This window comes from Phodopus roborovskii, unplaced genomic scaffold (genome assembly GCF_943737965.1).
Source record: "Phodopus roborovskii unplaced genomic scaffold, PHOROB, whole genome shotgun sequence".
Taxonomy (NCBI): domain Eukaryota; kingdom Metazoa; phylum Chordata; class Mammalia; order Rodentia; family Cricetidae; genus Phodopus; species Phodopus roborovskii.
The window spans coordinates 3,608,042-3,635,431 of record NW_026126721.1 but is presented as its reverse complement, the minus strand read 5'-3'; the positions used below and the strand labels follow the sequence as shown (position 1 = coordinate 3,635,431).

The 27,390-nt window shown below is 37.1% G+C and overlaps 1 protein-coding gene across 4 annotated transcripts in view; it reads right to left on the bottom strand.

The window, feature by feature from the left end:
* Mid1 (midline 1) overlaps positions 1-27,390 on the bottom strand; it is a 228,569-nt gene that overhangs the window by 46,254 nt on the left and 154,925 nt on the right. For all 4 annotated transcript variants that reach the window (XM_051174858.1, XM_051174856.1, XM_051174859.1 and 1 more), the window contains exon 3: positions 25,425-25,520. In XM_051174858.1, the coding sequence (XP_051030815.1) occupies positions 25,425-25,520 (96 nt within the window). The remainder of the gene's footprint in view (positions 1-25,424; positions 25,521-27,390) is intronic.

Here is a 27,390-nt window from a genome sequence, read left to right as displayed (position 1 = left end):
TACTTTCATTAATTTCCAAATATCTGTTACTGTAGCATCTTATATTCCTACAGGTAGCCTAAAAGAAGTTGGATAACATCATACATTTCTAAAATTATTTCCCTATAATGACATTTTCCAGTTTTACTATATCATGTTAGAGTTGATGATCTGATTGACTTCATTTCTTTTGGGTGTGAAGGTGACAGATGTCATCAGGCATTCCTAGTTCATAGGTTTGGTTTGGGAAGGAGCAGATCTTGGGGATGATTTTAGATTTCACTTTTGATTCAGATCTTTTGACAAATCATTGTGGCTGACAGAAGTGCTCTAAGTAGATCCATCTAAAGATACAAAAATAGAAAACAAAAAGCAAAACAAACAAACAAAACAATCCCTAAACCTTCTTTCCTCAACATATGCTTCCACTTTTGTGTCATCAATGTCTTTCTTTGTTCCCAAACTATAGTTTGTGTGGGACTTCCTGTATTTGGACCACATTGGAATGGGGAGTTAGATCTCCTCACAAATCAAGGAAAAATATTAATATAAGTTAACTGATCAAGAAAATATGAATATAGCTTAAAATTGGAATCTATCTCATCTCATCCTCCTCAGTGCAATTGTTCTCAAGTATGTTGACAAGCAAACATCAAGTCATCTCCTAAAATTAAGATGCACAGCTGGCTTTGCCTTGTTTCTCTTTGGGACTCCCCATGTGCTTAGCATATACTTTCTCTAAATCTAGAGCCACAGCTTCCTCTTGAAGGCCATCAACTCTTCCCTATGGTTTCCTCTTGTTCTTTAGTACTTGCTCCACTTTTCTCCAGTTAATTCTTCTCAAGTTAGAGACAACTTCAATTCCAAAAACCAAGAATGTATATTGTCCCTCTTGATAAGCCTCCAATTTGTTATCTGAAATGTCAAGTGCCATAGCCAATGTCATGCTGGCAGAAGTCTTGACTATTTTTAAGAAAAACCTGGCAATCTTCCTTTGAAAGAACGAGATTAAAGCATTGGTTTAGTCATCTATCCATTCATTTAAAAACAGCTCCTTTGTTTCTGTGTGATACCAAGCAGCATTTCAATGGCTGTATAGTTGGTTATAAGAAGGACAGAATGATTGTTATTTCAAAGTTTACATACAACTGTATGAGATAGATTAAGTTAAAAAGAAATAAAAATTTAAGATTGGGACATTGTAGGAAAGAATTTGGAGAGGGTAATATTATTAAACATGGCTGAGAAGAGAGTCCATTTTCTTGCAAAGATGCTAATCCTTTGACAAGTCAAGAGGTAGGAAAAGGAACTAGCCAAAAGATGCAGACAGGGCAAGTAGAGGTTCTCTTGATGCTGCATCCAGACTAACTTCCTAACAAATAGCATCAGTCCATCCCCAATAACTGTCAATTATGCATGCAATATTTTGTTTGTTAATCCATAACTCTGGACCAGATATCCTTTCAACTTCATTCACAAAGAGCATTGAAAAAGATGCCTTGACCTGTGTGTCCAAAACTGAGGTAGACTATGGTGTTAATCCTCTGCCTTCTTATTTATTTATTTATTTATTTTCTTATTTTACATATAAATCCCAGTTCTCTCTGGGATCTCTCTCCCTCCCTCCTTCCATCTCTCCCACCCTCCCATGTCCCGACCACCCTACCATCACATCTCCCCCCCCCCACTCCACAGGTAGGGTGATGCCTTCCAGGAGGGGTCAACAAAATCTATCAAGTCATTTAGAGAAGGGACCAGACCCTCCCTCCTGCCTCTAGGTTAAGGGAGTATACATCCTGTTCCCACTGTCAGAGGTACCTTATATTGCCCAGGCCTTTTAACTGAGACCTATGTTCAGGGGGTCTGAGTCAGTTCAATTCTGGATTCCCAGCTATTAGCCTGGGGGCCCATTAGCTCCTCCTTGTTCAGGTCAGCTGTCTCTGTGGGTTTCTGTAGCCTGGTCTCATCCTCCCTCTCTACATCTGGATTCCAGATTGGCTCAGTGTTTAGTTGTGGGTGTCTGCTTCTGTTTCCATCAGCTACTAGATGAGGGCTCTATGATGGTGGATAAGTTAGATGACTAACTATTCTCTGTGTTCTATGCCAGGTTTTGTATAAAAGTATCAATAGGATGGAGACAATGTGGTAGGCTCTGGCACTGGGCTGGAGGCACCACATGAATTAAGTACAGTGGAGTTTTCATACTAGTCACTCACTTCAGAGCCTCCTTTGCTCTCTTAGTAAGAAAAATGTAATCTACAAGATGAGTTTAAGGATTTGGTAAGATTATGTTCTTGCATGTACATAAGTGTATAAGAGACAATGGCCTTGGGAAATTCAGTGCTCATAGTGGCTTGACAGAACACAACTCTTGCAAATAATAAGAATAGACACTTATTTCCCACCTGTTTGGTGAGTTCACAGTTGCCCTAAATATTTTGGGAGCAGGGAGGGTAGACTAGGAAGGGAAATTACATAATCAAGGAACATCAGAAAAGCCTTGCTTGTAAAAACTTGGTGACCTGCTTTTTGCTAGTGATTGGGTCAACTTACTGCTACTCAGACATGATCTTTTAATCATTTACAGTCTCACTGAAGTGAGAAAGTTGAAAACTGAAGTAAGAACAGAAGACATACCTAAAGCCTAATCTCCTAGACCAGAGATTAAATTCAGCACTACAGGTCTTTCTTCTCATAATGATGCTCTGATTGATAATTGGTTAGAATTCTGTATCAACTGTTATCAACTGTCAGCATGGAGACTGCTCTCTTTAATAGTAACACACATAATTTCTTACATAAGTCACTGATAACATAAATGGGTTACTTTTTTTTTGTCAGTCCTTTAGCAGTGCCCAGTAAAAAGTGTTCCTGCTAAGGTTTATGGTCTAATAGTGTTATAAGATTTCACAGAAGGGGTGGGGTACAGTTGACAATTTTTTCCTTGTCAAATGTATAAACATTAAAGGGATTTAATTACAGAGACACACTGAAAATCTGGCTATATGTCTGTGTAATGTTCTTTAGCAGTCTGTAAATGGTCTCCATTATTTCTTAAAACTTGCTCTTTTGACTTGTATTTAACTGCTAAATGAGATGTATGGTACAGAGTATAAACATCATTAATTTTCACACATGTGTGGCTTTAAAATCTTTAGAAATATTTCATGGAACTCGTAGAAAGGAACATCAATAGGGAGGAAATATCTGGACACTTCTCATAGGTAAAATGAACTAATATGAATTTTCTTTATTTTTTTGCATTTGGGTAGTGATCTTACTTTTATTTTTAAAACCATGTGTTAATATGTATTCATTGGACAATGATAATGTGATGGGTCTTCTGAGTCTGGCATATTTAACTCACTCTGATGATCTCCAGGCCCATCCATTTTCCAGCACATGTTAAGGCTCCATTCTTTTTATGGCTGAATAAAATTCCATTATGTGTATGTAGCACAGTTTTCATCCACTCATCTGTAAATGGAAATGTAGGCTGATTCTATATCTTGGCTATTGTAAATAGGATAGCAGTAAATATGGCTGAGCCAGTATCTTTATAGTAGGATATAGAGTCCTTTGAGTACATGACCAGGAGTGATATATCTGAATCATGTTGTACTTCTGATTTTAATGCTTTTTTCAGATTGAAAATTTTATGGGGGGGGTAAGAAAATAAGGTAAAAAGACACAGAGACAAAGAGCAGAGAGAAGATATGAGGGACAGTGGAAAAGAATATAGTTTTTCTTTTTTGTTTGTTTTGTGAAACTTCAAAACTGAGTTTCATAATTAATATACTACTTTTATTTTCCCTAGCAGTATATAAAGGTTTCTTTTACCCCCTACATTCATATCAGCATTGGTTGTTGTGTCTAACATCACTTAAGAAACCCTCATGTTTTTTCTCATGTGACAATGCCTAGATGAAAAGAGTTAGCTACCTACAGTCTTTCAAAGTAGAACCTCCCAAGTCCTGCTGCCAAAAGGATACATTCATCTGATAGATGGCTTCCTGTTTGTACACAGATGGAACACTGAAGTAAGCCCGGAACAGGATAAAGCCAATGTGTTAGAGACAGGAAATTTGACTTCAGAGTATTCAGAGAGAAAGGAGAATTATCCAAGAATAGTGACTCCTGGGGATTATACAGCCCAAGAGACACACTGGAGCACAATTAGTGCAATCTTGAAATTGTACCACTAAATAATTACACTTTTGCTTTGAGACTTTTAACCTTGCTATCTGTGAGTTTTAAAAGCATATATCTATATCAAATATTATATTGACATAAAATCGGTTCTTAGGGTAAAATCAAAAGCGGGGTCATTCCACACTATTTAAATTAAGGCGACCTAGAGAAAGGGTGCAACATTCACATATGATGGTATATGGATGCTGTACTTTGGACCCCAAAGCATTTGTCTTTGAATACAACTCATCTGTAACTTTGAATCTGCATACAATTCTAAAGCTGGTAGTAATATTAAAAAGCATGTCCTAGCTATCCCATGTCACTCAAAAAGAAATACACTACAGGAGTTAATTCCAATGTGGATAAGCTGATATTTGGCTTGTAATATGAGGGTATGAGAGGAAAACTGCTTGCACTTCAGCTCCGTGCCCTACCAGGCTCTGCTGACCAGGTGCAAAGAGAAATATGAGGATCTGAGGGTGCTTTGGGTTTTATTGCCAAAGGCAGCTGTGATGAACATTCCAGACCCTGGGGCAGAAGTTAGGCAGAGCTGCCAGAAGGAACAATGAAAGGGATTCTAATACTTCAGTTTGTATATAAAGCTGAGCCAAGGAGAACTGAGTAAGCATAGACGGTATTACTATAATAGATCTAATATGTTTACGTATAATCTTTACTCTGCAACTCTCTTAGCCAAACCAAGTCAGATACTTGTGGATCTTGCTCAAGCAGTCAAGAGAGAGAATGCCCCAGGTCCCAGCCTCTCTGTGTATGGAGGAAGAAAAACAAGACACAACACAGAACCATGGTTTTAATGTTCAATACATTAATTTATTTTTTAATTTTTGGTGCTGCTGAGGATGGATTTCGGAGCCTTGGATGTGCCAAGCAAGTCTTCTATTACCAAGATACTCCAGAGATTAATATTTACTATTTTTTTACTAAATTTTTTTCAATTACAACAATGGCTTTTCATGATTAAACATGGAGTCTCTTCCTAAAGTGATTTTTTGTGGGAAATAACAGTAGTGATACTTTGGATATAACCTATCAGAGCACCATGGTGGAGAACCCTTTGAACCACAGCAGATCAATTGTACTTACTGAGTGAATATTCACATAGGGTTTGTTATGTATTTGCTATGGGTTTAAAAATGATTCTCAGGATCCTCATGGTAAATTTTTTGAGGTTTCTAAGATTATGAAACGCAACTATTGGATAAACAAGCCCATAAGATGCTATTAAAAAGGTAACACACTACAGTGAGTAGAGCAATAAAATTCCTATAAATGAAATACAACTGTAACAAGGCAATAAAACTGCCCAGCAAAATGCCACTGCTAATGCCTAAAACTTTGAAACTCCACACAAGGGAGTTTTGTTCCCAAGAGTAGTATAACAGAACATGACCATTCAAAGTGTTGATGCTGTCGCTAATTTTTCAGTAAAGCCAAATCTTCAAATGTGGTGAAATAATTTAAGGAGACCAAAGGCTAAAAGAGACACTTCAGAGTTCTGTACCTTGACATGTTTTCCTGGGATAACAATGTCTTGTCTATGTTGATCACTAGCTGCATGTTCCTGGTTGTATATGTCAAATATTCACTGTTCAAGTGTTGTTCCAAAGCTAAGTTTATCTGCAATGCCCCATATAGGATGAAAATAATAGGTACTAGGACCAATCAACCTATTATGTCTACCAAAGACATTGTAGCATTAATCAATACAACTAATCTTTCATCAGCTCAATAACTCAGTAAGCCATGTTAGCATGACAGCCAACTCTAGAATATTTGGAGCTACATTTAAAGCCTGAGTTGATCCTATCAAGGTTGCTTCATATGCAACTGAGTTGAGAGAGAGGAGGGGTTGAGGAGATGCTTCCATGGTATAGAGCAGGAGTTGGGAAACATTGCTTGCAAAACAGTAGAAAGTAACTATTATAATTTTAAGGACAATATGGACTTTGTTGCATATAATCTTAAATGCAGTCATAAACAAAGTGTAACTACACAGGTGTGGCTATGTGCCAAAAAAAAGAACCACTTTGTTTACCAAAAGGAGATGACAAGTAAGATTTAAACCTAGGGTCATAGTCTGCCATCCTTCAGCATAGAGAACAGATCATGGACTTTAGAGCACAAAGTGTGAAAATGCATGAATTTCTCCAAGAACATTTCTTTACTTGCATAGTTTCAATGAAAACATCTGTGAACAATCTGGAAGATAGTAGATACTCAGTAAATCCTAGTTGTCTTCCTTCTAGGCATGAAGAGTTTGCAATTATTGAATTACTAGGTTTCCATTTTGAAGCTGACAATCCTCCATTGCTGCCTGGTTTTTACTTTCCCCACTATGTCCTGCAGACTTCTGTCACATTTATAACAAACATTGATCCTCCTATGCTCCATTTCCTAGGATACACTCAGATGACTTTGGTCTCACATTCTTGGCACTAATGGCACAGACATTTGGAGTTGTTTAATGGCAACTTTGTGGAAAGCAGTTCCGAAATGAAGCAACAGAATGGAAGGTGTTGCTCATAATTCATTCAAAAACAATAATCTCTTTCCTTCCTTTAGCTTATTAATTACACTCTTTATAAAACAAATGCTCTACACCCTTCCGTTTGGGCTGGGCGCACAGAATTTTAAAAAAATCCACTAAACTGGCATATGCAATTATGTCTATAGAATCGTTTTCATAAAATTTCTGAAAAGTAGTAACATTTTGTTAAGTAATCTTCAACAAGTGTACTTAGTAAAAATCAGCTTTTTTCAAGGTGAAAATAACTTACAGATGCTTGTTGAGTTAAAGGAAATATAGAGGCAACCCAATTTAGAGAAAGGAAGCTATTTCTAATGGAAAGAGGAAACTTCTAGTCTGCAGTCTCACGTTCATTACTTGCACTTGCATTTGTCATTTTGGTAAGCAGCATTCTTTTCAGTTTGTACTGGATTCCTGCGTATTGATGTGATGGAGAAATACAGAGTTGGATTTCTAGTCAAGCTTGTGTTACTTAAGTGTAGTTGCCATGTGCCCCTCCATAAAGTTCTTTAGAATGAGAGCCAACTCCTGCTCTTCAGTATTCCTTCCAGGGAATGAAACATACTTGACTATATTGCTGATAAAACTTGAATCTGGAGGTACAACTGGAAAAAGGGTAAATATAGTGATGACAGATATCATTTTGTAAATATGTTTCTCATACTGGTTAATGAATAAAGCACTGTTGGTCAATAGGAAAGCAAGATAGGCGGGACTAGGAGACAAGGAGGATTCGAGGAAGTAGTAAGGAAGAGTCAGCATGGAGAGAGACTGGGGAGACCAGACTCCGGCCCCATTCCCCAGTAAGATGAAACCATATGGAAATACTTAGTTAGATTAACAGAAATGGGTTAATACTTAAGACAGAACTAGCTGATAAGAAACTAGTACCTGGCCAACCTGTGTTAATTGGGGCTGGCGCGGTGGCGGGACAAGACCAGCAGCGGGAGGAAAAACCTACTCCTTTCAACATAGTTTTATCTTTATGAAGTGACACCTATGAAACCTCTTGTCTGGATGATGCCATTCCCGAATATGGGCAGAAGCAAAGACACTAATTACTGAATATCTTTGCTGCCAAGTCTGTAGTATCTATATTAATGCAAATACAAAAAATAGAGTATGGGTTGTAGAAATTGGATGTGTGAACTATGGTCACAAACAGGGAAAGTGTTCATACTAGCATTCCTTCTTAGATCCAGTCTCTGACTGCTGTTCCTGGAAAATGGTACAAGATGAGAATGGACAAACAGATACTTGAAGAGAAGTACCAGTGGGAAATAGTGAAGTAGACAAGGAAAGGTATGAAGACAACAAAGTGTGACTACCCAAGCTCATTCTGGGAAACTAGAGATATCAGTCCTGCTTCAACTTGGTGTGCCATGCTTTATTCAGCCCTTGGGAGGCCTATCACTTTCTGAATGGAGGAGGAGTGAAAGAGGATTGGGGGTAGATGGGAAGTAGGGGGTATACTTGGAGGAGAGAAGGATATTTAAAACAAATGCTATTTAAATAAAATAATAAAAATGGCAACTCTGAGAATCACTGCAGCTAAAGGAATTACCTAGCATGTCCCATCAGGAATGAGTTAAAGGCTTTGAAGCACAGGTGAGAGATTCACTCTCCTATGAAATTCTCTGGAAGAGGCCAAGAAAACCCCATACTAAGGAAGGCAGGTTCAGTAAGTCCCACATGGACAAGGTACTGTCACGCTTAGACACTTAGATACCATATACTCTTTTCTTCTTGTTTTTCTTGTTCTTGTTCTTGCTCTTGTTCTCCTCCTCTTCTTCTTCCTCCTCCCCTCATCCTCATTATGATGATGATGATGATGATGATGATGATGATGATGATGATGATGATGAGAAAGGGTTTCTCAGGGCAACAGCCCTGGCTGTCCTGATACTCACTTTGTAGGCCAGATGTGCCTCTAATTTACAGAGATCTGCATGCCTCTGCCTCCTGAGTGCTGGGATTAAAGTGTGTGCCGCCACTGCCTGGATCTATACCCTCTTCCTAGGCCTATCTCGAAAACATAATTTTTCTTACAGTGTTTTCATATAATCAGCTCTAGAGGAAGCTAGAAGGAGGTGACCTAAATTCATACCATTTGCTCTGTAGCTCCAATAGCTTAGGACTAAATATGAAGCACACAGACTGTGTCTGACAGTACTTTCTGTGTTGAGCATTGCTATTCCCTAATCGAGGGCTACAATCCACATTTGAGTATTTGTATTTCACTTATTCCAACTTTTCTAATGTGGGCAAGAGCCAGACTAAACCGTTGTGTGTTCCTTTGTGTATGTAACATGTATACATGTATGTGTGTGTGTGTTTCCTTATCTAGATATTCCTTGTTTCAATCATTTCCACCCATTGTGAAATTATTATTGACTTTAAAGCAATCATTCTGAAGGTTGGAGATCTGTACTACAACTGATTTAAAAAAAAATAAGTTAAGGAGCAGCACTTGAAGAAATCTCAATTTCAAAAATCTATCTATATACCTATCTATGCATGTATCTATATATCTGTTGCTTCCCTTCCTCCCTCCATCCATCCTTTCCTTCTTCTCTCTCACTCCATTCCTCTTTTCCCAGCTGCTCAACCCCTCCATTATCTTAAAGGTCAGCTATATTTCAGATGTTGGCTTCTCACCTTCCTACCTGGGAGACAGCAGGCTCTGTTTGGTGTGTAAGGATCAAGGTTGGGTAGGGCCTGGGGAAGGCATCCTGTCAGGTAGTGGAAACACTGCTTGTTTTAATTTTATAGCTAAGAACAAAGCCTTCTTATTGTTTAATAGAACCCTTAAAGGCAGGCCTCACTGGCATAGTTCTAATTTTTTTGAAACCACAAACAAGAGGAATTCTTTAAGGCAATTTCATGAAAAGCAGAAGGGAAAAGCCATTTGATTCTGAGAACATTAAAGTGATCCTTTGTGTCAGTAGCCATAGGTTGATTCCGGGCTAGCATTTACATGTGTCCTCTTTACAGGAGTGTCTGTTGCTACTGTCTACCTGAACCTGCTTTTTTTACTCAAACTAGATCACCTTGATGGAAAATGCATGATAAAACCACACATTGCCCATCTTCCTCTAGGATGGCATCCTTTTGGCATAATTCATTTTGTATAATATGCTAAAAGAAGAACTAAGTTTCACCAAAACATCAGTGATCCCATACTTTCCCCATGCAAACCCTGTTTATAAGCTGAGCACTACAGCACCTTTGTTTAGTACTTATTGTGATTTTGTCAACAAATTAAGCCTGTTATGCAGTCTACTTCCAGACTGCAAGGAAACCAATGCTAGAGGTTTCCAGAGATTTTTGCAACAGTCTTAGCAGCAAAAAATGGAAGCAAGAGGAAACGAGGATGCTCTTGTTTGTCCCTGAATGAAGGAGATGCTACCAGCATACCCATGATGAAACCTGAAGCAACTCTTATTGACTTTGGATTTCTTTTGTTTGTTGATTCAGAGAATGTAGTGTAGTGTGCCCACCCACCCCCTGCCCCCGTGTATGTGCTTGTGTATAGGAATAGTCTGCTATTTTAAAAAGTGACCCAATAAGTCACTTTTGATCTCTTTCATTTTAACTAGTATTCACGTATAATTCTTCTAAAAGCATTTTCCCAAAGTCCATTCAGTCTGGCTATCAGATTGACTTCAGAACTAAGAGATGTTTGTGAGAGTATCTAGAGCAAGAGCACTGGTTCTCAACCTTCCTAACATTGTGACCTTTAATACAGTTCCTCAGGTTGTGGTGATCCCAACCATGAAATTGTTTTCAATGCTACTTCAATGCTATTTTTATGAATTTTAAAATTAATATCTGTGTTTTCCGATAGTCTTAGATGACCCATGTGAAAGGGGCATTCAACCCCCAGAAGGATTGATACCTACAGGTTGAGAAACACTGACCTAGAAAAGGAAAGGTATAGGTTTACAGCGGTGGGTTGGAAAGACACTCTGTGACCTTTATTTGTGGCTCCAGAATGCCTCATCTCCCCAGTTCTTTGTTCTGCTACCTCCATCCTTCTGCTCCTATCCAGTGTCACATCCCTCAGTTTGGGCAAGGGCCTGTTAGGCATGTTCATCACCCATAAGATGTGTCTAGGGATCTGTGGCTACTGAAATCTGACATTGCAGAGTATAATGTTTTCATGAAAGGCCTGTTCTTTATAGGGTGATAATTTATCTGGCATGCAGATTTATGCAAATGAACTAATGCTGGAGGGCAGACAGAAGGATGCAGGTGATGGCCTGGGAAAATGCTATTAGTGTACCAAAAGCCATTGGCAAATATTATACCATTTGCTAGACATCCTAGGAAGCCTGGCATAGTTTCCAAGGAATCCTGCCAAGTAGGAAAGGCCTAAACATGGACTTACAGACCATGGGAATTTTTGTACAAGGAATGAATCTACATAAGTCATTAACTATATGGTTTTTCTTAGGCTTTTAAATAAATCTTATTATCTACTTATAAATCTAATACATTTTATAAAACCAAGAACAATCACTCACTGGGGGTCCTTAAATCAGTGTTTGATTAACTCAAGCTGTCGAGACTCAACTTCATTAAACAATCAATTCCATCTAGAAATCAGCTAATTAAGGTAATTTTTAAAAAATGAAGTAAATATTTTCATACAAAGAAATGTACATACTTTAAGGGATACCTAAATATATAAGTATAAGATGTAAGACATTTTTATAATCTCCCAGATCACCTTTCTTGCAGGCTATGTTCACCCCAGACAATCATTGCTCATATTTTACCAACAAATTCCTGGAACATCTTAAACTGCATTTATATCTTCAGTTTATTTTGATCACTTAAAATTCTTAAAAGCATAAAGTAAAACTTTTAAAAATTTTGTTTTTCCTAAACCCTTAATTGTTTTTTGCAAGTCTCACAAATTGAATTAAGAACTACTGTCTAATGAAAGTCAAGTTCTCTTCAACATTTCAATGTTGCTTTGACATTCAGCTTAAAATCATAGATCTAAATAAATTATGGTTTAAACTGGAATCGGAAAGCAAAATTTTCAAATTTCTGTAAAGTGTCAACCCTTAAATGCCCTATTGACATACAAATGTTAGAGTATAGCATGAAAGATTGACTCTATGGTACTATTTAACACATATGTTAAACTTCCTTGTGAAAATGAAAAACAACTCTTTAAAGGGCGTAAATTTGTCATCTCAAAGAAGTTGGGGTAACTCCCAACTGGATGGCATTCCCCTACATATGGAATTGGGGTGGGGGGATGGAAGGGTAGGGTGGTTAAGGTACTAGTGAGAGTGCAGAGAGGATAAAAGGGAGGGAAGGAGAGAGGGTAGGAGGGAGGGAGGGAGAGGGAACTGGGATGGACATGATGGACATGTAAAATAATAAATTAAATAAAAAAATGCTTTGACTCCAAAATTTAAGTTCAAGGACAAGTTACTGGGGAAAAGGATTTCTATTCTTGTTTCCACAGAAAAAGAAAAGATGTGGATTCCTTCCAGACTAATGTGGTTTGATCAAGCCAGACCTCCTGAAACAGAGTACCAAGTGATCCTACATTCGAAACAGCTGGACAAAGCAGCCTTGCAGACTACAGCCAGGATTTCTGCATCTTCTTAGACTTCCCCATGACAGTGCCCCTTACCAGCAGGATGTAGTTTGGAAAAAGTGACGCCCAAATTCCCAAATATTGTCTATAAATGTTTGTTTTCATTTAAATGGAGTTGGTTATATAAAATAAATAAAAAAAGAAAAAACTGGAAGAAAAATAAAAAACAAACAAACAAACAAACAAAGAAGTTGGGGTAACCACAATGGTTAATGACCAAAGATTTAAGAATACTTCAGAACTGATAGCTCTTTGATTCCACTGGCACCACAAATGTGTTTGTGTACTTGTTGAGTCTCTGTGAAGGTCTTCTGGGCATAATTTAGTGAGACTTCTCCCTGGGGTCTATCATTCCAATCACTTACTTTGGGTAGTTCAGTTACCACTCCATTTACATTACATGTTTGGGGTGAACCTCATATGCGTTCTAATTCATATTCTTTTCTCTACTTCATTTTGTTATGTTGACAAACCTAGCTTAAAACACACAATGTAGTCTAGGATGACTTCAAAGTCATGGTTCTCTTGCTTTGGTCTTATAAGTATAGGATTTCAGGTGTGCACCCTCATGCCTGGCTTAACTCTTTTCTTTAGTACATGATTTTTGTTTTGTCTGGCTTCAAGCCACAGACATATGGACAATATGATAATGTTTATATGAAAAGGCTTTTGGGATGATTATATTAGAAAGTGAACATAAGATCTTGTTAAGTGGCCATAATTGTTTTTAGGATGCATGTGTGTAAATCCTATTACTTTTTATTTCCCCATTCTCTAATATACACTTGGTTATGGAGAAATAATAGCTTTATACAGTAATATTCTCCTCCTGATACCAGCATTCATGAAGGAGACACCATCTCCCCAATCCTTTGGGAACAGACAGGACATTGTGATGGTCTAACAATACCTTGCTTAGTCAAAGAAGTATGCCTTCATGAGAGTTTCATCACCTTTTATACAGAAACTTTATAGACTATCTAGTAAAATGGTTTTTAAAGTGGAGTGGAAGGTCTACCATACACTCCAAGGCTTAGAACTCACCTTAATTCATTGTAAATCCTTAATTCTTTGTAAATCCTGCACTCAGTGGCAGCCTCAAGCCATGCAAATAGCTGAATTGGGAAATTTAAATTTCTACTTCAAACAAAAATAAGCAGTGCTACAATTGGACTCTTGTTAATGGGAATTTTATATGCATGACTCAATTATTTTGATGTGGAATTTCAAAATTAGAATAAGGCTTTTCAGTTTTTCCTACAATTGACAATTAAAAATAAAAGCAAATAGAATGAGGGTACAGGATGAAATGTCCTGTGTTTCTCATAATGCATAATTATTTTACACACAAAGATAATTTTGACTTTCTTGCCATATAGAAGACACTTTAATACCCACTAATTGAAATAATTTAAAGTATATATATTAAATATAGAAGTAAAAGAATATAAGTTACTCAATGATTGTTGCTTATTGTTATCATGTTTATCTCTGAATTGACTGAACAGGAGTGAACCATGGGGAAGCCAAGCTTCTGTCTGCTCTTCATGGTCACCTTCTTTCATCTGGGACTTGCTTATTTGAATCCATCCAGCTAAGTTCATCTTATGTGAAAGCAGAGCTCTAGTTAACTGTAAAGACCATTTAAAGTACATCACAAACTCTTCATACTATTCTTGTGTGTTTTGCATGTATACATGTGTACAAACATACCTGTGAAGCCCACAAGTCAGTGTGAGGCATCTTTCAATATGTTTCCCTTCACCTTCATTTTTATTTTTCTAGTTTGGAGATGTGGTCTCTTGCTGATCATGAAGCTCACCGACTCATCTAGAATAACTTTGCCAACTGAGTCATCTGTCATACCCCTTATTCCCATTATTCTTTATGTCATGCCAGAAAAATCTGTACTGCTCTAGCTACCCAAATAGGTTACTCTTTCAAGAGAATGAGATCGCATGTAGAGTAGTTTAAGAGAGATACTACAAAGAATTTCTTTATTATGTAGAAAGACTACACTAGGACACAATAGAAAAACCACACTTTTTCTTTTATTCCTATTATTCCTCAGCCACTGAGCCCTAGTTTAGGCCTATTACTCCATGTTCAACTTAGCAAACTCAAACTTCACTCTGAGCCGTCTGGTAGGATTCAGAATAAAACTTCACTGTGCTTGAATCATTAAGAGTAACAGATGATAAAAATTTCGGATAGTGTTTTTAATATTTCAAACTTAAACTTGGGAATGTTCTAAAATCATTATCAATTCAGTCTTGTCTTCATTCAGTCATAAAAGTATGTCCTCATTCTAGTATATCAGAGATGTTTGCTGGTATCTTCTCTCTATTCCGCATGAATTTTAAGAAAGTAAAATGAACTGGGCAGTGGTGGCGCACTCCCTTAACCCAGCACTCAGGAGGCAGAGGCAGGAGGTTCTCTGTGAGTTTGAGCTCAGCCTGGTCTACAAGAGCTAGTTCCAGGACAGCCTCCAAAGCCACAGAGAAACCCTGTCTCAAAAAATAAAGAAAAGAAAAGAAAAAGAAAGTAAAGTGATTCAATGACTCATCAATATGTTTTTACCCCAAAAGCATTGAATCCAAGTATGTGTTAGATAATAGTTTTGTAAACAATCACCTTGATTCACCATGAGAAAATCAGGTTTTCTTCATAACTTATTAATTGTAGTAAGCTTGGTGGTAGAAACTAGATATTAGTAATGTACATAAGGTAGCCAAGAAATGGAGTTTTTCTGAAATGATGAAATTTAATATGGACTGTTAATACTTTTGCAGCCATGTCACAGGAATCCTAAGACCTGAACCTGATAAATCATTTTCACAATTGTAGTGGCCACAATAGCATTTCTGAATGCTGACAATTGCCCAATCACATTAGAGCTATATGCATGAATGGGAGTTTGCTGGTCTGGTTTAGTAAGACCCAAAGTCTAATTGTAAGTAATCCCTGGCAAAATCCTTTTAGGCTGTCAAATGTAATGGGAGTCTGACTCTTTTCTGCAAATAATAATGGACTGAAAATTTGTAAAACACCTTGAGATGCTCAAGGTGCCCACAGCAGGATCTTCTTCATCCATGTCACACACAATGTACACAGACTTTAAAGGCACGTGTGTATGTGTTTCTGTGAATGTATTTCGGTGTCTATATATAGGTTTTTAATGTGTGTGTGTATTTGGATGCTGGACTTTGTCCAATGTTCTGGATGAAGCAATTGTCAATATCTCCACAAAGAGAGAAAACTGTCTCAATAGGAAATGGCACAATTGATTGAAACAAAAAATGTTCGTCTTTTTTTTTCAAAATAACTCATCTCTGTCATTCAGCTTAACTCATACAGCCCACTACTGGAGCAGGGATGTAGTTCAAAATGCTTAACTCACTCACAAATAGTCTGGTATTACAAATGCCAATATTGGAAATCCACCGAAGGCCAGTAAGAAAACAAACTTACCATTAAAAAAGAAGGAAAACTATGGGAGAAAAACAAAAGAGCCACAGAGAATTTGAAAAGTTACAGCAGGCTGATTACAGAACAGTGAAATGTCTTGTCTGGTAAGGGAGATTTGCTGTCACACCTGAGGACCTGAGGTCTATTCTTGGAATCCACAAGGTGGATGGAGAGAGAGACCCAATTGCCACAAGTTGTTCTCTGATATCCACATAAGAGATACAGTAGTAACATGTACACACCCATACACATGTACAAACACACACATGTGTACACGCGTGCACACACACACAGGTAAAAAAAAATTAAGGCAATTACTAACAAGGCAAGATTAATCAAAAGGCCAAGTCTAATACACTGACAAGCTGCTGGATTAGACCTTGGGCAAATACAGTCAGCTTGGGCCTCTATCTTCACAAAACAACAATGAAAATTGGTCACAATTTTCTATTTGTTCTACATTACTTAGTGTAGATTAATAGTCACTCTTCACCAACAATTCCCCAAGTGCTCTTTTACGGTGTGTTATATTTGCTACAAAAATAAGAATAATGACTCTAAATATTTTCTTAGGCAATAAAATAGGTTTTTTGATTTTTCAAAGAAACTCAGTAAGAGAATGTGGTACCGAGAGCTGTAATCCATATTTGACCTACAAAAAGTAAGTTCTGCAGCTAATTCTTCTTTTATTTAAATTGATTTCCCCCCATGCTTTTGGAGCCAGGATTTTGCTATGTTGCCCAGGCTGGCCTTGAATAATCCATCCTCTTGCCTTACAATACCCAGTGCTGGAACTGTGGTTGGTGTGTGTGTGTGTGTGATCACATCCAATTCCTCACCCAAATTTTGATCACTTCTCTTAAGCTTGTTTTATGCTCTAGAGAACAATAATTCCAAACTTGACCTGAGGGAGCTTACCGTTTAGAGAACCCCAGCCATCAACTTAACACAAACATTTGTCAGTTCTCTGAGGTTGCTCTCTCAATGCCTGTACCTATCAAATCCCAAACTGCCTTGGCCTTTACATTCTTTCTTCTCTAGTTTTTAAAGATTCGGCACTTACACAATCACAAGGCCATTTCATTTGCTAGTCCTCATTTATTAAACAAGTTAGGAAAACAATGGGGGGAGAGGCAGAACTTCAAGGGCTTCACTATTTTATGAAAGAAAAGCAGAATATAACCCCCAGGATGAGGGGTGGGCTTATGAGGATGTAACATTTCCTGCTGAGGCCTGAGAAGGAATTCATTGATTGAATTTACAACAATGAGGAGTCACCTCTGTGCTGAGAGTTTCTTTAGCCCCAGCTAGCATGGGAATGTTGTTTTCCCCAAGGATGTTCACACTCAAATACAAGGACAACTTCAGGAAGAGGAAAAGGAAGAAGTACAGTCTAGGAACCTAGGTTGTGAAGCAGGAAATTCTTTTTTACTGCACTGATTAAAAAGAATAGCTTGCTGTTACCTAACCCATTCCACTACCTTTCTAGAGTTCCCTTAATACTATGGCCTTTTTACATGAATGATTGATTAACTTGCAGGAAGATAAATATACTTTTCCCAATAGCTACAAATATAAATTCCTGAAATGAGTTAGGGTTTCCAGTTGTAAGTGTAAGCTTCTTGAACTGTCATTGAACTTTCAATAGTCAATTTCAAACCCAGGTGTCAAACAAAATGCTTCTCAACTCCTATCTCTCCAAAGCTGCTCCTTACCTAGCTTTCCTTCATGCATACACACATACACAAACACACACACACAAACACATACAGAGAGAGAGAGAGAGAATGCATGCACCCCTTCATGTCCAATTTCATTTCTTCATTTGCAAGCAGCCCTTGACTCTCTGCATTAGCACTATCCTTCCTTAAATAAGGCTCAGATCTTACTGTTGTGTTTCCCAATTGCCAGAAGAAACTAATTTCTCCATTCTCTGAAATTTTGAAGGGTGTAATCCACAACTTGCTTGTGGCAATAATATTGTGTTGTTGGTGCTCTTCTGTCTTAATGAAGATAGTGAGTCTCTGAGAAAGTCCCTTGACACCTAATACAGTGCACCACATATTGTAGGTGCTCTATTCAAACAAAAATATGAATAAAATAGCCCCTTGAACCAATTAGAGTAATAGACTCCAGGTCAAACCTTACAGCTTCATCAGAAATACCTGTTGAATAGTTCAATAGTCAACAATCTCCAAAAGCAAAAGTCACGTTTAAAAAAAAAATAGCCAAAACTTAGCAAATCAGTACATATTCTGTGAAGTCAGCCCTGATCACGATCACCTGATCCTTCAAATTGTGGACATTTTACTTTTTTATGAATTGGGACTTACAATTCTGCAGAGACCGATATTAGAGGAAATAGATGACATGCAACTTATTTCTCTCAAATGTCACAGAGAAGGCCACATTTTATTGTGGACCACCAATCTAATTCTTGGATCTAATTTTGGTATGTCATTCTGATATTCTTTTTCTTTACTACTCCTTGCTGCCATTTATACGTACCCGATTATGATATCCTCTTTTCTTCAAAAGGGGTTTTATGACCCTGATGGCTCTTCATTAATGATTCAGATATGCACTCATTCAATTATTACTGGAAAAATTGGGAGTTCAGGTTTTTAAAAATATTTTTGAGAATATTAATAATTGGGATAAATGTAAAAATATTGCTACCACAATTGTTCTATTCATAAACAATCACTTAAAATAAATTTCTTCGTTTGTAAATTTAGTCAAAAGTAAGAATTTATTTACACTCCAAAGGATTTACAAAGCAGCAGAGAAAGAAATCAATACTCTTAAATTTTGTTAAGAATCACTTCTAATGGCATGTATGTCTGTTTGTAAGTCAGTAATAATTTATCTTTAAAATTAGTATCTCATCTAAAATAAAACCTGACCTATTGAAATAAAGTCTGATGATCAATTTCCTGAACTTATCTCTCATCTGAAATTACTGAACATGGTAGAATATAATTTTACATCATGCTACAATGAATGCCATTTTGTAAATTCAAGTTATACTAACATTGCATTAGGAACAAGGCATTTGTTCTGAAATTATTACCAGCCATAATGGAAACCAGACATTAATGCTGTAAGAAGTAACTAGCTGAAATTGAATGAAATAATCACCCAATCCATAAAGCATTTATAAGATTTACCATAAAGAACAGGTGATTTTCTTTTACTAAAGAAAAATAATTCTTATTATTGTAAACATCAAATGCCATCACATCATAAAAACAAACTATGGCACATGGATCATTCTATTTCATTCATTCATTTATTCATATAATAATACATATTCACTTTGCTCTACAATAATGAAAACATTGTGTTTCTTCACTATTATTTCCTGTGTTGTTTAATCAACAAAACCCAAAGAATTTCAGTTTCATTAGGATAGAAAGGTCAAGGTTCTGCAATCTGCTGTTGCCTTCACACTCTAAACTACATCTAATAGCATAAAAGACAGGGAGGAGGATAATTTAAGGATTAAAGGAAGGGATCTATGACATGAGCCCAGGAGCTAATCCTTTCACCTTCCCTGTTGCTCTTATCTATAACTTTCCTTTATCTATTATACCATGCTTATCAGCACTAAAATGATGAGCATTAGGAGGGATGGTTCAAGAAAGGGAAAACACCCCATTTCTTTTTTTTTTTTTAACTTTTTTCTTCTTTTTTGTTAATTCTATTTAAACTAGAAACAATCGTATTTTATAAATCAATCCCAGTTCCCTCTCCCATCCTCCTATGACTCCACCATTTCCCCATCCCATGCCACATCCACTCCCCAGGGAGAGTGAGGCCTTCCATGAGGGATCATCAAAGTCTGTCACATTATTTGGGGTAGGGCCTAGGCCCTCCCCGATGTCTCTAGGCTAAGAGAGTATCCCTTTATGGGAAATGGGCTTCCAATGTCCTTTCCTGCACTAGGGATACATCCTGATTCCACTGCCAGAGACCCCATAGACTGCTCAGTCCTCCTAGCTGACACCTGTTTTGGTCCTATGTTGATTCCCCAGCTGTCAGACTAGGGTCCATGAGTTCATATTTGCTCAGTTCAGCTGTTTCTGTGGGTTTTCCCAGCATAGACTTGACCCCTTTGTTCTTCATGCCTCCCTCTCTGAAACTGGGTTCCAAGAGTTTGGCTCAGTGCTTAGCTGTGGATCTCTCTTTTTCCATCCAATAGCTACTGGGTTAAGGCTCTAAGATGGCATACAAGGTAGTAATCAGTTTCATTATAGGGGAAGGACATTTAGGGTAACATCTCCACTATTGCTTAGATTTTTGTGAAGAAAAGGATTTCAAAGTATGACCTGATGATTCTCTGGATTTCCTCTTTATTTCTGATTTTGTTAATTTGCATATTCTCTCTCTGCCTTTTGGTTAGGTTGGATTACCGCTGAACACTACTGTAGAAACACATAGCAAATTTGGAACTTGAAATATTTGTCAACATTCTTGCTTCTCTGTAACCACTTTCGAATTTCTAGTCATAAAGGGGTGGATTCTTATAAGGAAAAGCACAACTGTTATGATCATAAAACATTTTAAACATTACACTCCATCTCTAGTGTTTGCATAATAGAGATGCTTTTGGGCTGAAAGTATCTGAAAACTTAGCTTTTTATGCTAAAGAATATATCATCAGAAACACCAGTGGACGACATAAAATAAGCTGGCATTCCCGACTCCTGGGATATTTTTTAAGACAGTACTTCTGAAATCTATAGGATAAGATCAGGTCCTGACTCCTCTGTGAATTCCATAAACTTTCAGGCAAATTATACCTCTCTGTCACTGTGTCTCTGTCTCTCTCTGTTGTGTCTGTCTGTCTCTGTCTCTACCTTTTTTCCGTGTCTCCCTCCCTCTTTCCTCCCTTTCCTCCCTTGCTCCCTCTCTCCCTCTGTTCATCACTTCCCCCATGCCTGCTTCTTTCTCTCTGTGTGTTCATCTGCGTGTATTGCCTCAATCTCCTGGGAACCACCCTAAATGGAGATTTCTTTTATTAACTTAGGTTCTAGGGATTGAACTCAGGTCCTCATACTTGTAAGTCAAACACTGTAATACCCAGGCCATTTCTCCAGCACCCAATTCTTGCTTCCTTATTTAAGTTCTGAGGCACAGTATAGAAATCTAAATAATACAATAGAAGCTTCTTAGAATGAAGGCAACCTACATTAATTTACCAAATGATGGGGGAGACAGAGTTTCAATTGGCCATCTCTTGTCACCAAATGAAGCTTCCAGTACCACAATGTGGTTGCAACTAATTACGTTTTTGGCCAAAGAGGTCCCATGGGTATCCCCAAGCAACCCAGGCTGTTGTCAAGACTATAAGGTTGCTTTACACAAGTTGATACCAAGGCCCCATACCTGAAGGTAACACCCACACAACTCTTGAAACATGGAGAAGGTGAGCTGGTCCCTACATAGAACCTTCACACCTATGTCCTAGCAGCCTTGGCCCAGGAATGTACTCTTCATGCTACCAAAAGAAAACTGCAAACTCCAACCCAGCCACAAACTCTTTGATCTATGATGGTGTCCTGACTGTAAAATATCCTAGGACAATGGTGGCACAAAGCTCATAGGATTAACCAACCAACATCTGATTTGATTTAAAGCCTACTCCATGAGACAGAACCTGTACAAAACATTGCTTGTGTGACCAAGAACCAGAGATTAGATAGCATAGAGACCTAGGGTAAAACCAAATACTACTGTTCTAAAATAAATGCAGCAATAAAAATGACTCCTAATGACATCCTACTACTCCTTATCAGTGCCTTGCTTGGCACTGATCAGAGAAGCCTCCTCCTTCAGCAAATGGGAACACATACAGAAAGATCTTTAACACTCAGCCCTAAATGGAATGCCTCTGTCAAATCTATCCACACAGATTTCAGCACCACCCACCCCCCAATTAGAAGAGGCAGAAAAAGTGTTAAGAGCCATAGAGAGTGGAGAAAAAAAGAAAACAAGGCCCTCTAAATCAGTATGATCAAAGCTGGTATGAACTGAGAGACTGAGGCAGCATGCACAGGTCATGCACAGGTCTGCACAGGTCTGCATCAGGTCTGCTGTATGTATATTATAAACTCCAGTTTAATGTTTTTTTATAGGATTCCTAAATAGATGAATGAGTGGGACTCTGATGTTTGGTCCTTCTGTTGGTATCTTTTCCTTCTGCCAGATTGTCTTGTCCAACTCCGATGTGTTGGTTTATATTATATTATATTATATTATATTATATTATATTATATTATATTATAAAGAGTTCTCCTTATAACACATTCACCAATTTAGGATATGGCAAATGTATAATTTACAATTTATGTGCCAGTAGGACTCGCCAGATGCTGATGCAAGGATTAAGATACAAGGGACTGGGTTTAAAATAGATTATTAATTTTATTTGGGGAGAAGTAACTTACACGAGAAACCAATGACCCACAAGTTCCCAATCCAAGGAGCACCTAGGCTGCTCTCAGTGACCTGACCGGAACCAAGAGAGCATGCTAGGGTTCTGGACCTAACCTCCCTTCAAGTCTGCACCTGTGATCATGCCCAAATCAGTGCTACAGGGTGGATATCTCACTACAAGTAGGAAAGAAAACACAAACTGGTAGTGTACCCATATCCCATCATTGATTTAAAGTTATAGCTAGATTGCCATTGGTCTGTTGAGAAACATGGCTCTTTGAATTAAAAAAAAAAAGATACATTCTATGAGATCAGTATCTGATTGGCTGCTGTTCTTTAGTTGTCCTATTATTTGAATCTGTAGACATCCAATATATTATGATAGTTATTATTCTTTCTACTACATTATGAATGTGCTTCCACAGTTTTGGACACATAAGAACATGCATTCTAATTACTGTTTAGAAAAGATAAAAATGTCTACAAAACATCATTATTTTGAGAGTAGCTATTCTAAAAATTTATATACTTAAAAAATAAACACATTAAACCTATCTTTATTTCTCCCCATTCCAGTGTCTGGTAACCACTATGCTAACTCCTCAATTTTCCTATTCCAAGTATTTCATGTAATTTAAAATAATATAAACTTTATATTTTTATGTTTGGCTTATTTCACTTGGCATAATGCCTTGAAAGACTAATGTATTTATGATGAAGGGATTTTTTTTGATGTAGTAGCCAGTACATGTACAATATTACAAATGTATTGAATGCTGCTGAATAGTGGGAAAGTTGTTAAAAAGGTATAATTTCACACATTCAAGTTTAAAAATTCCTATCATAATTCTAGTATCTATATTGTCTTAAGAGTAATTTTCTTTGATGGGTTATCCTCTTTTTTAAATGTTTCATATCTTTGATGTCTAGCACTTCTGATTGTGTAGTGGACATGGTAACTAATATAGTCAAGATATTTCATTTTTCATGTTTTCAAAAAAACATTTTAATTGAAAGAGAATTGCAGCACTTCCCTTCCCCTTTCCTTTCTCTAGCCCCTCCCAAGCACTCTTCCTCCAATCACTACATGGCCCTCAACATTCAAATTAGTAGCTTTTTTTTCTTTGATTACTATTGTTACAGAGATATGTGTGAATGAATAGATATGTACAAATATATAAATGCACTTTGATGAATCTGAGAAAAATAAACACATTATCTGTCCATATATGGATATTAAGGGGAGATGAACTCATGAATTTTCAAATTTAAAATTGGCAAGAATATGAAAGCATCATGCATATCTGTCCAGAACAATTCCCAAGATTCTTTCCTTACTTTAAATTGATCTTTTAACTGATTGATACATAACAAATGACATACATAAAGATGAGGTCTTCAGCTTCTGTTTCAAAATAAATATTCCAGAGTCTGAAATTCAGAGATGAATTATATATGATCCTTATTATCAGACTTCACATTCTAATTGCAAAAATGGAACCAATATGCAAAATACTAATAAAAACCTCATTCAAAGATTATTAATAAAATATTGTGACACAAATAAAAGAGACGTGACTCTGGAATACAAATCAAGATAAATAATCACAATTGAAGTGGCCCTCAACTTGAGACTGAAGGACAGATAAGAAGGACTCGGACATATAGATAAGAGGTTGCAGTTGACTTACCACACAGAGAGCCTTGTTAGGTTAAAGACCAGGTAGCTTGAAAGTTTTCATTTGGGTGTATGAATTAGGGCATGGGAAAAGATGGGCTAAGGCACTGGCTTTCAGTTTTGCCTCATACATCAGTTTTGAATTACTACAGGTTCTGTTAGTGTTGCAATGGTGAGTTTTCACAGACACTTATCTGACAGCTAAGCAGAATGTAGTTTAGACCTGTAGTGGGGCAAACTACATAAAATTATATGTTGAATGGGACCTTGTTTGGAAATACTGTCTGTGAAAATGCCATAATAAAGTAGGATGGGTCCTAACCCAGTGGCTTGATTATAAAAAGAAAAGTTGTACACAGCCAGCCAGCTGGGGAACCAGCATAGAACTGAACCAGGTTCCCTGAACTTGGGTGTCAGTTGTGGGGCCTGGACAGTCTATGGGGCCTCTTACAATGGAACCAGTATTTATTCCTAGTGCATGAATGGATTTTGGGAGGCCATTCCTCCATAGAGGGATACTCTCTCAGCCTAAATACTTGGGGAATGGGAGCAGAGGCCCTGCCCCAAATGATGTGATAGACTTTGATGATTCTCCATGGAAGGCCTCACTCTCCCTGGGGAATGGATAGGGAGTGGGAGGGGAGAGGGGCTATCGGCTATCGGTGGGAGTTATGGGAGGATAGGATGGAGAGGAAACTGGGATTGATATATAAAATAAGATTGTTTCTAATTTGAATAATAAAAGGAAAAATACAGATAACGTAAAAAGAATATGGTGTTTTGTTATGGCAGCTCTAGTAAACTTTAAAAAACACCTTCTAGACTGTGCTTTGGAAGGCTGTTCTTTGTGAGGGTGATTAAAATGTACAGTATTAGGAATGATTATAATATTCAATCAAGAGGGAGCTATAAATGGATGGAGTTGCAGCAGCCCTGGCTGTAGAAAAAGTCTCTAAACTTCTAGTTCTTTCCAACTTCATCTGTTGCATATGTGTGGCTTCTGTAAAATATTTACTATTAAGAAATTTTTTTTCTAAAACATCTGTTTTAGTATCATTTGTGATTTTCCGTGTTGGGGGTATGTGGGTGTGCATGTTGAGGCCAAAAGAGGGTGTCAGACCCTTGGAGCTGGAGTTATAAGACTATAAGCCATCTGACCTGGCAAGTGTTCTTATGGAGCTGAGCAATGGCACACACCTTTAATTCCAGCACTCCAGAGACAGAGGCAGGCTGATCTCTGTTAAGTTTGAAGCCAGCCTGGTCTACAGTGTGAGTTCCAGGACAGGCTCCAAAGCTACATAGAGAAACCCTGTCTCAAAAAACAAACAAACAAGCAAACAAAAAGCAACTACAACAGCAACAACAAAAAAGAGTTGACCCATCTCTCCAGCCCTAAAATAGATTTCTCCTTTAAAATTTAGAATCAAGTGTATAGTAAAATCCAAGGTAGCACTTTTCACCTGAAATATACCATAGGGAGTGGGATGGGTACTCACTTCAACATGCTGACAGGTTTGGATGAGTTTAGCCAAAAGGGTCTCCAGTTCTGTGTTCCTCTTAATGAGATTGGTGAGATTGCTCTCCAAGTTTTGCTGTTTAAAAAAGAAAGAGAGAAATATTATTCTGTATACTTTTCTACTTTAGTATTATTCATCCTCAGAAAAATAATGGATAGATTTTATTCAGAAGTCTTAATGCTATTAATTCAATTTCATGTACTTATAAATTGAAGCCAGATTTTCAAACATTCTATTTCAAAAATTCTAGAATATTCAAATTTTATTTTTATTAATGATTATTGAATTAACTCATTTACATTTAATTTGGTAATTAATAATAAGTTCTTGATAGCTCCTGAACTAGGGAGAAAATGCATAGTTCAATATTTATCCCTTTGCCTGAGTCAGAAATGGTAATGATATCAAGAATACATATTCCTGCTCCATATAGCTTAATTTTAGAGTTTTGAAATTTACCAATTTATGGTTAGGATAAGGTTAATCTCTTAAAAGAAGGTTTGAATTGACCTATTATGGTTAAAAATATAGCCATTTATAGCATTTGTTAGAAGTTCTTGTCACATATATAACATACAAATAAGTCACACTTCCCAATTATAACATATATTATTCTTCTCCATGTTCCATTTTTTTCTCTATTTGTGCAGGATCATATGTCCTTGATCACTATATTCATTGTGCATCTTAATATAGGTCTGTTCTTTAAGTGAATCAATTTTAAAGTTTCCTGGAATAAATATTTAATCACATTTTTTACTGCAATAACCCTCTGCTCTGAGAGTCATTAAAATGTCTCCATTCTTCTTTATTCAATGTATTCTCCATTTATATTATCTATTCACTTATTGTTCATTCACAAACAAACACATTAAGATTTGAGTAAATGTCAGAGTCTGAGAGAGACACTAGGGATATAAAAATAACAAGCTCTATTTCCTGTTCACAGGGAAAAAGCTGTGTAACTGGGAAAGAGAGGCTAGAAATAAAAGATGAGAAGAACTGATGACTTCCTGGAGGTATCCAAAATGATGAAATCATTCAGCTGAGGATAGAATCACAGAAATGAAGTTTTGGTGGGACAATAGTGTCAACTTCTTAGATGAGACAAATGTGGACCTTATCATGTGGAAGACTCCCCCATAAGCATGGGTCATATGACAAGATCAAGGAAGAATGAAAGGAATGGAACAGAGCAAAAACATGGAATGAAAAATTCCATGAATAAGATAACAGACTCCAGATTTATAATGCCATCTAGCAAAGAAGACATGGGGGTTGTGGGTATGGCTCAGTCTTAAAGCACTTGCCTAGCAAGAGCCTGGATTCTATCAAAACAAAAGAAACACCAGCAACAACAAAAACATAAATTCACTCTACAATTTATTTTTAAAAAAATTAACCTGTTTTTCTTTCCTAAAATTTTCACTCAAAAATGTATAGTAAGGAAGAGATTTTTTTTCATCTTATGAGTGTGCCAGAAGCAGAAATCTCTGATTATTATTTTTAAGGAATTCAATTTATTAATATGGAGTTTATCTTATTGCTCAGGTTTAGGGATTTTTGTTTGTTTGTTTGAAATTGTCTTGCTTTGTAGCTTAGGCTAGTTTCAAACTCTCCTCCACACTGACATAGCATCCCAAGGACTTGGGCTATAGGTGTGAATCAACATACCAAGATTGCATCATCATTTTTATAATGAGCACGTGTTTGTTTGCAATGGGTTCTTTATCACTTGTCTCTTTTCTTGTCAAAACATTTTCTGTTCCTGTTCTAAGAATGCAACTACCCTCATAATTCCAAAAGAGCTAAATGTACTTATTGTTAAACTCTTTTGAGAAAGAGAAGGTCCACATTTCCCTGTGTTTGCTTAGTGTTTCCAAAGGATCTGAGTTTAGTTTGTGTCTTGCTATTTTTGTCTGACAGTTCATCTGCTATGAACTTT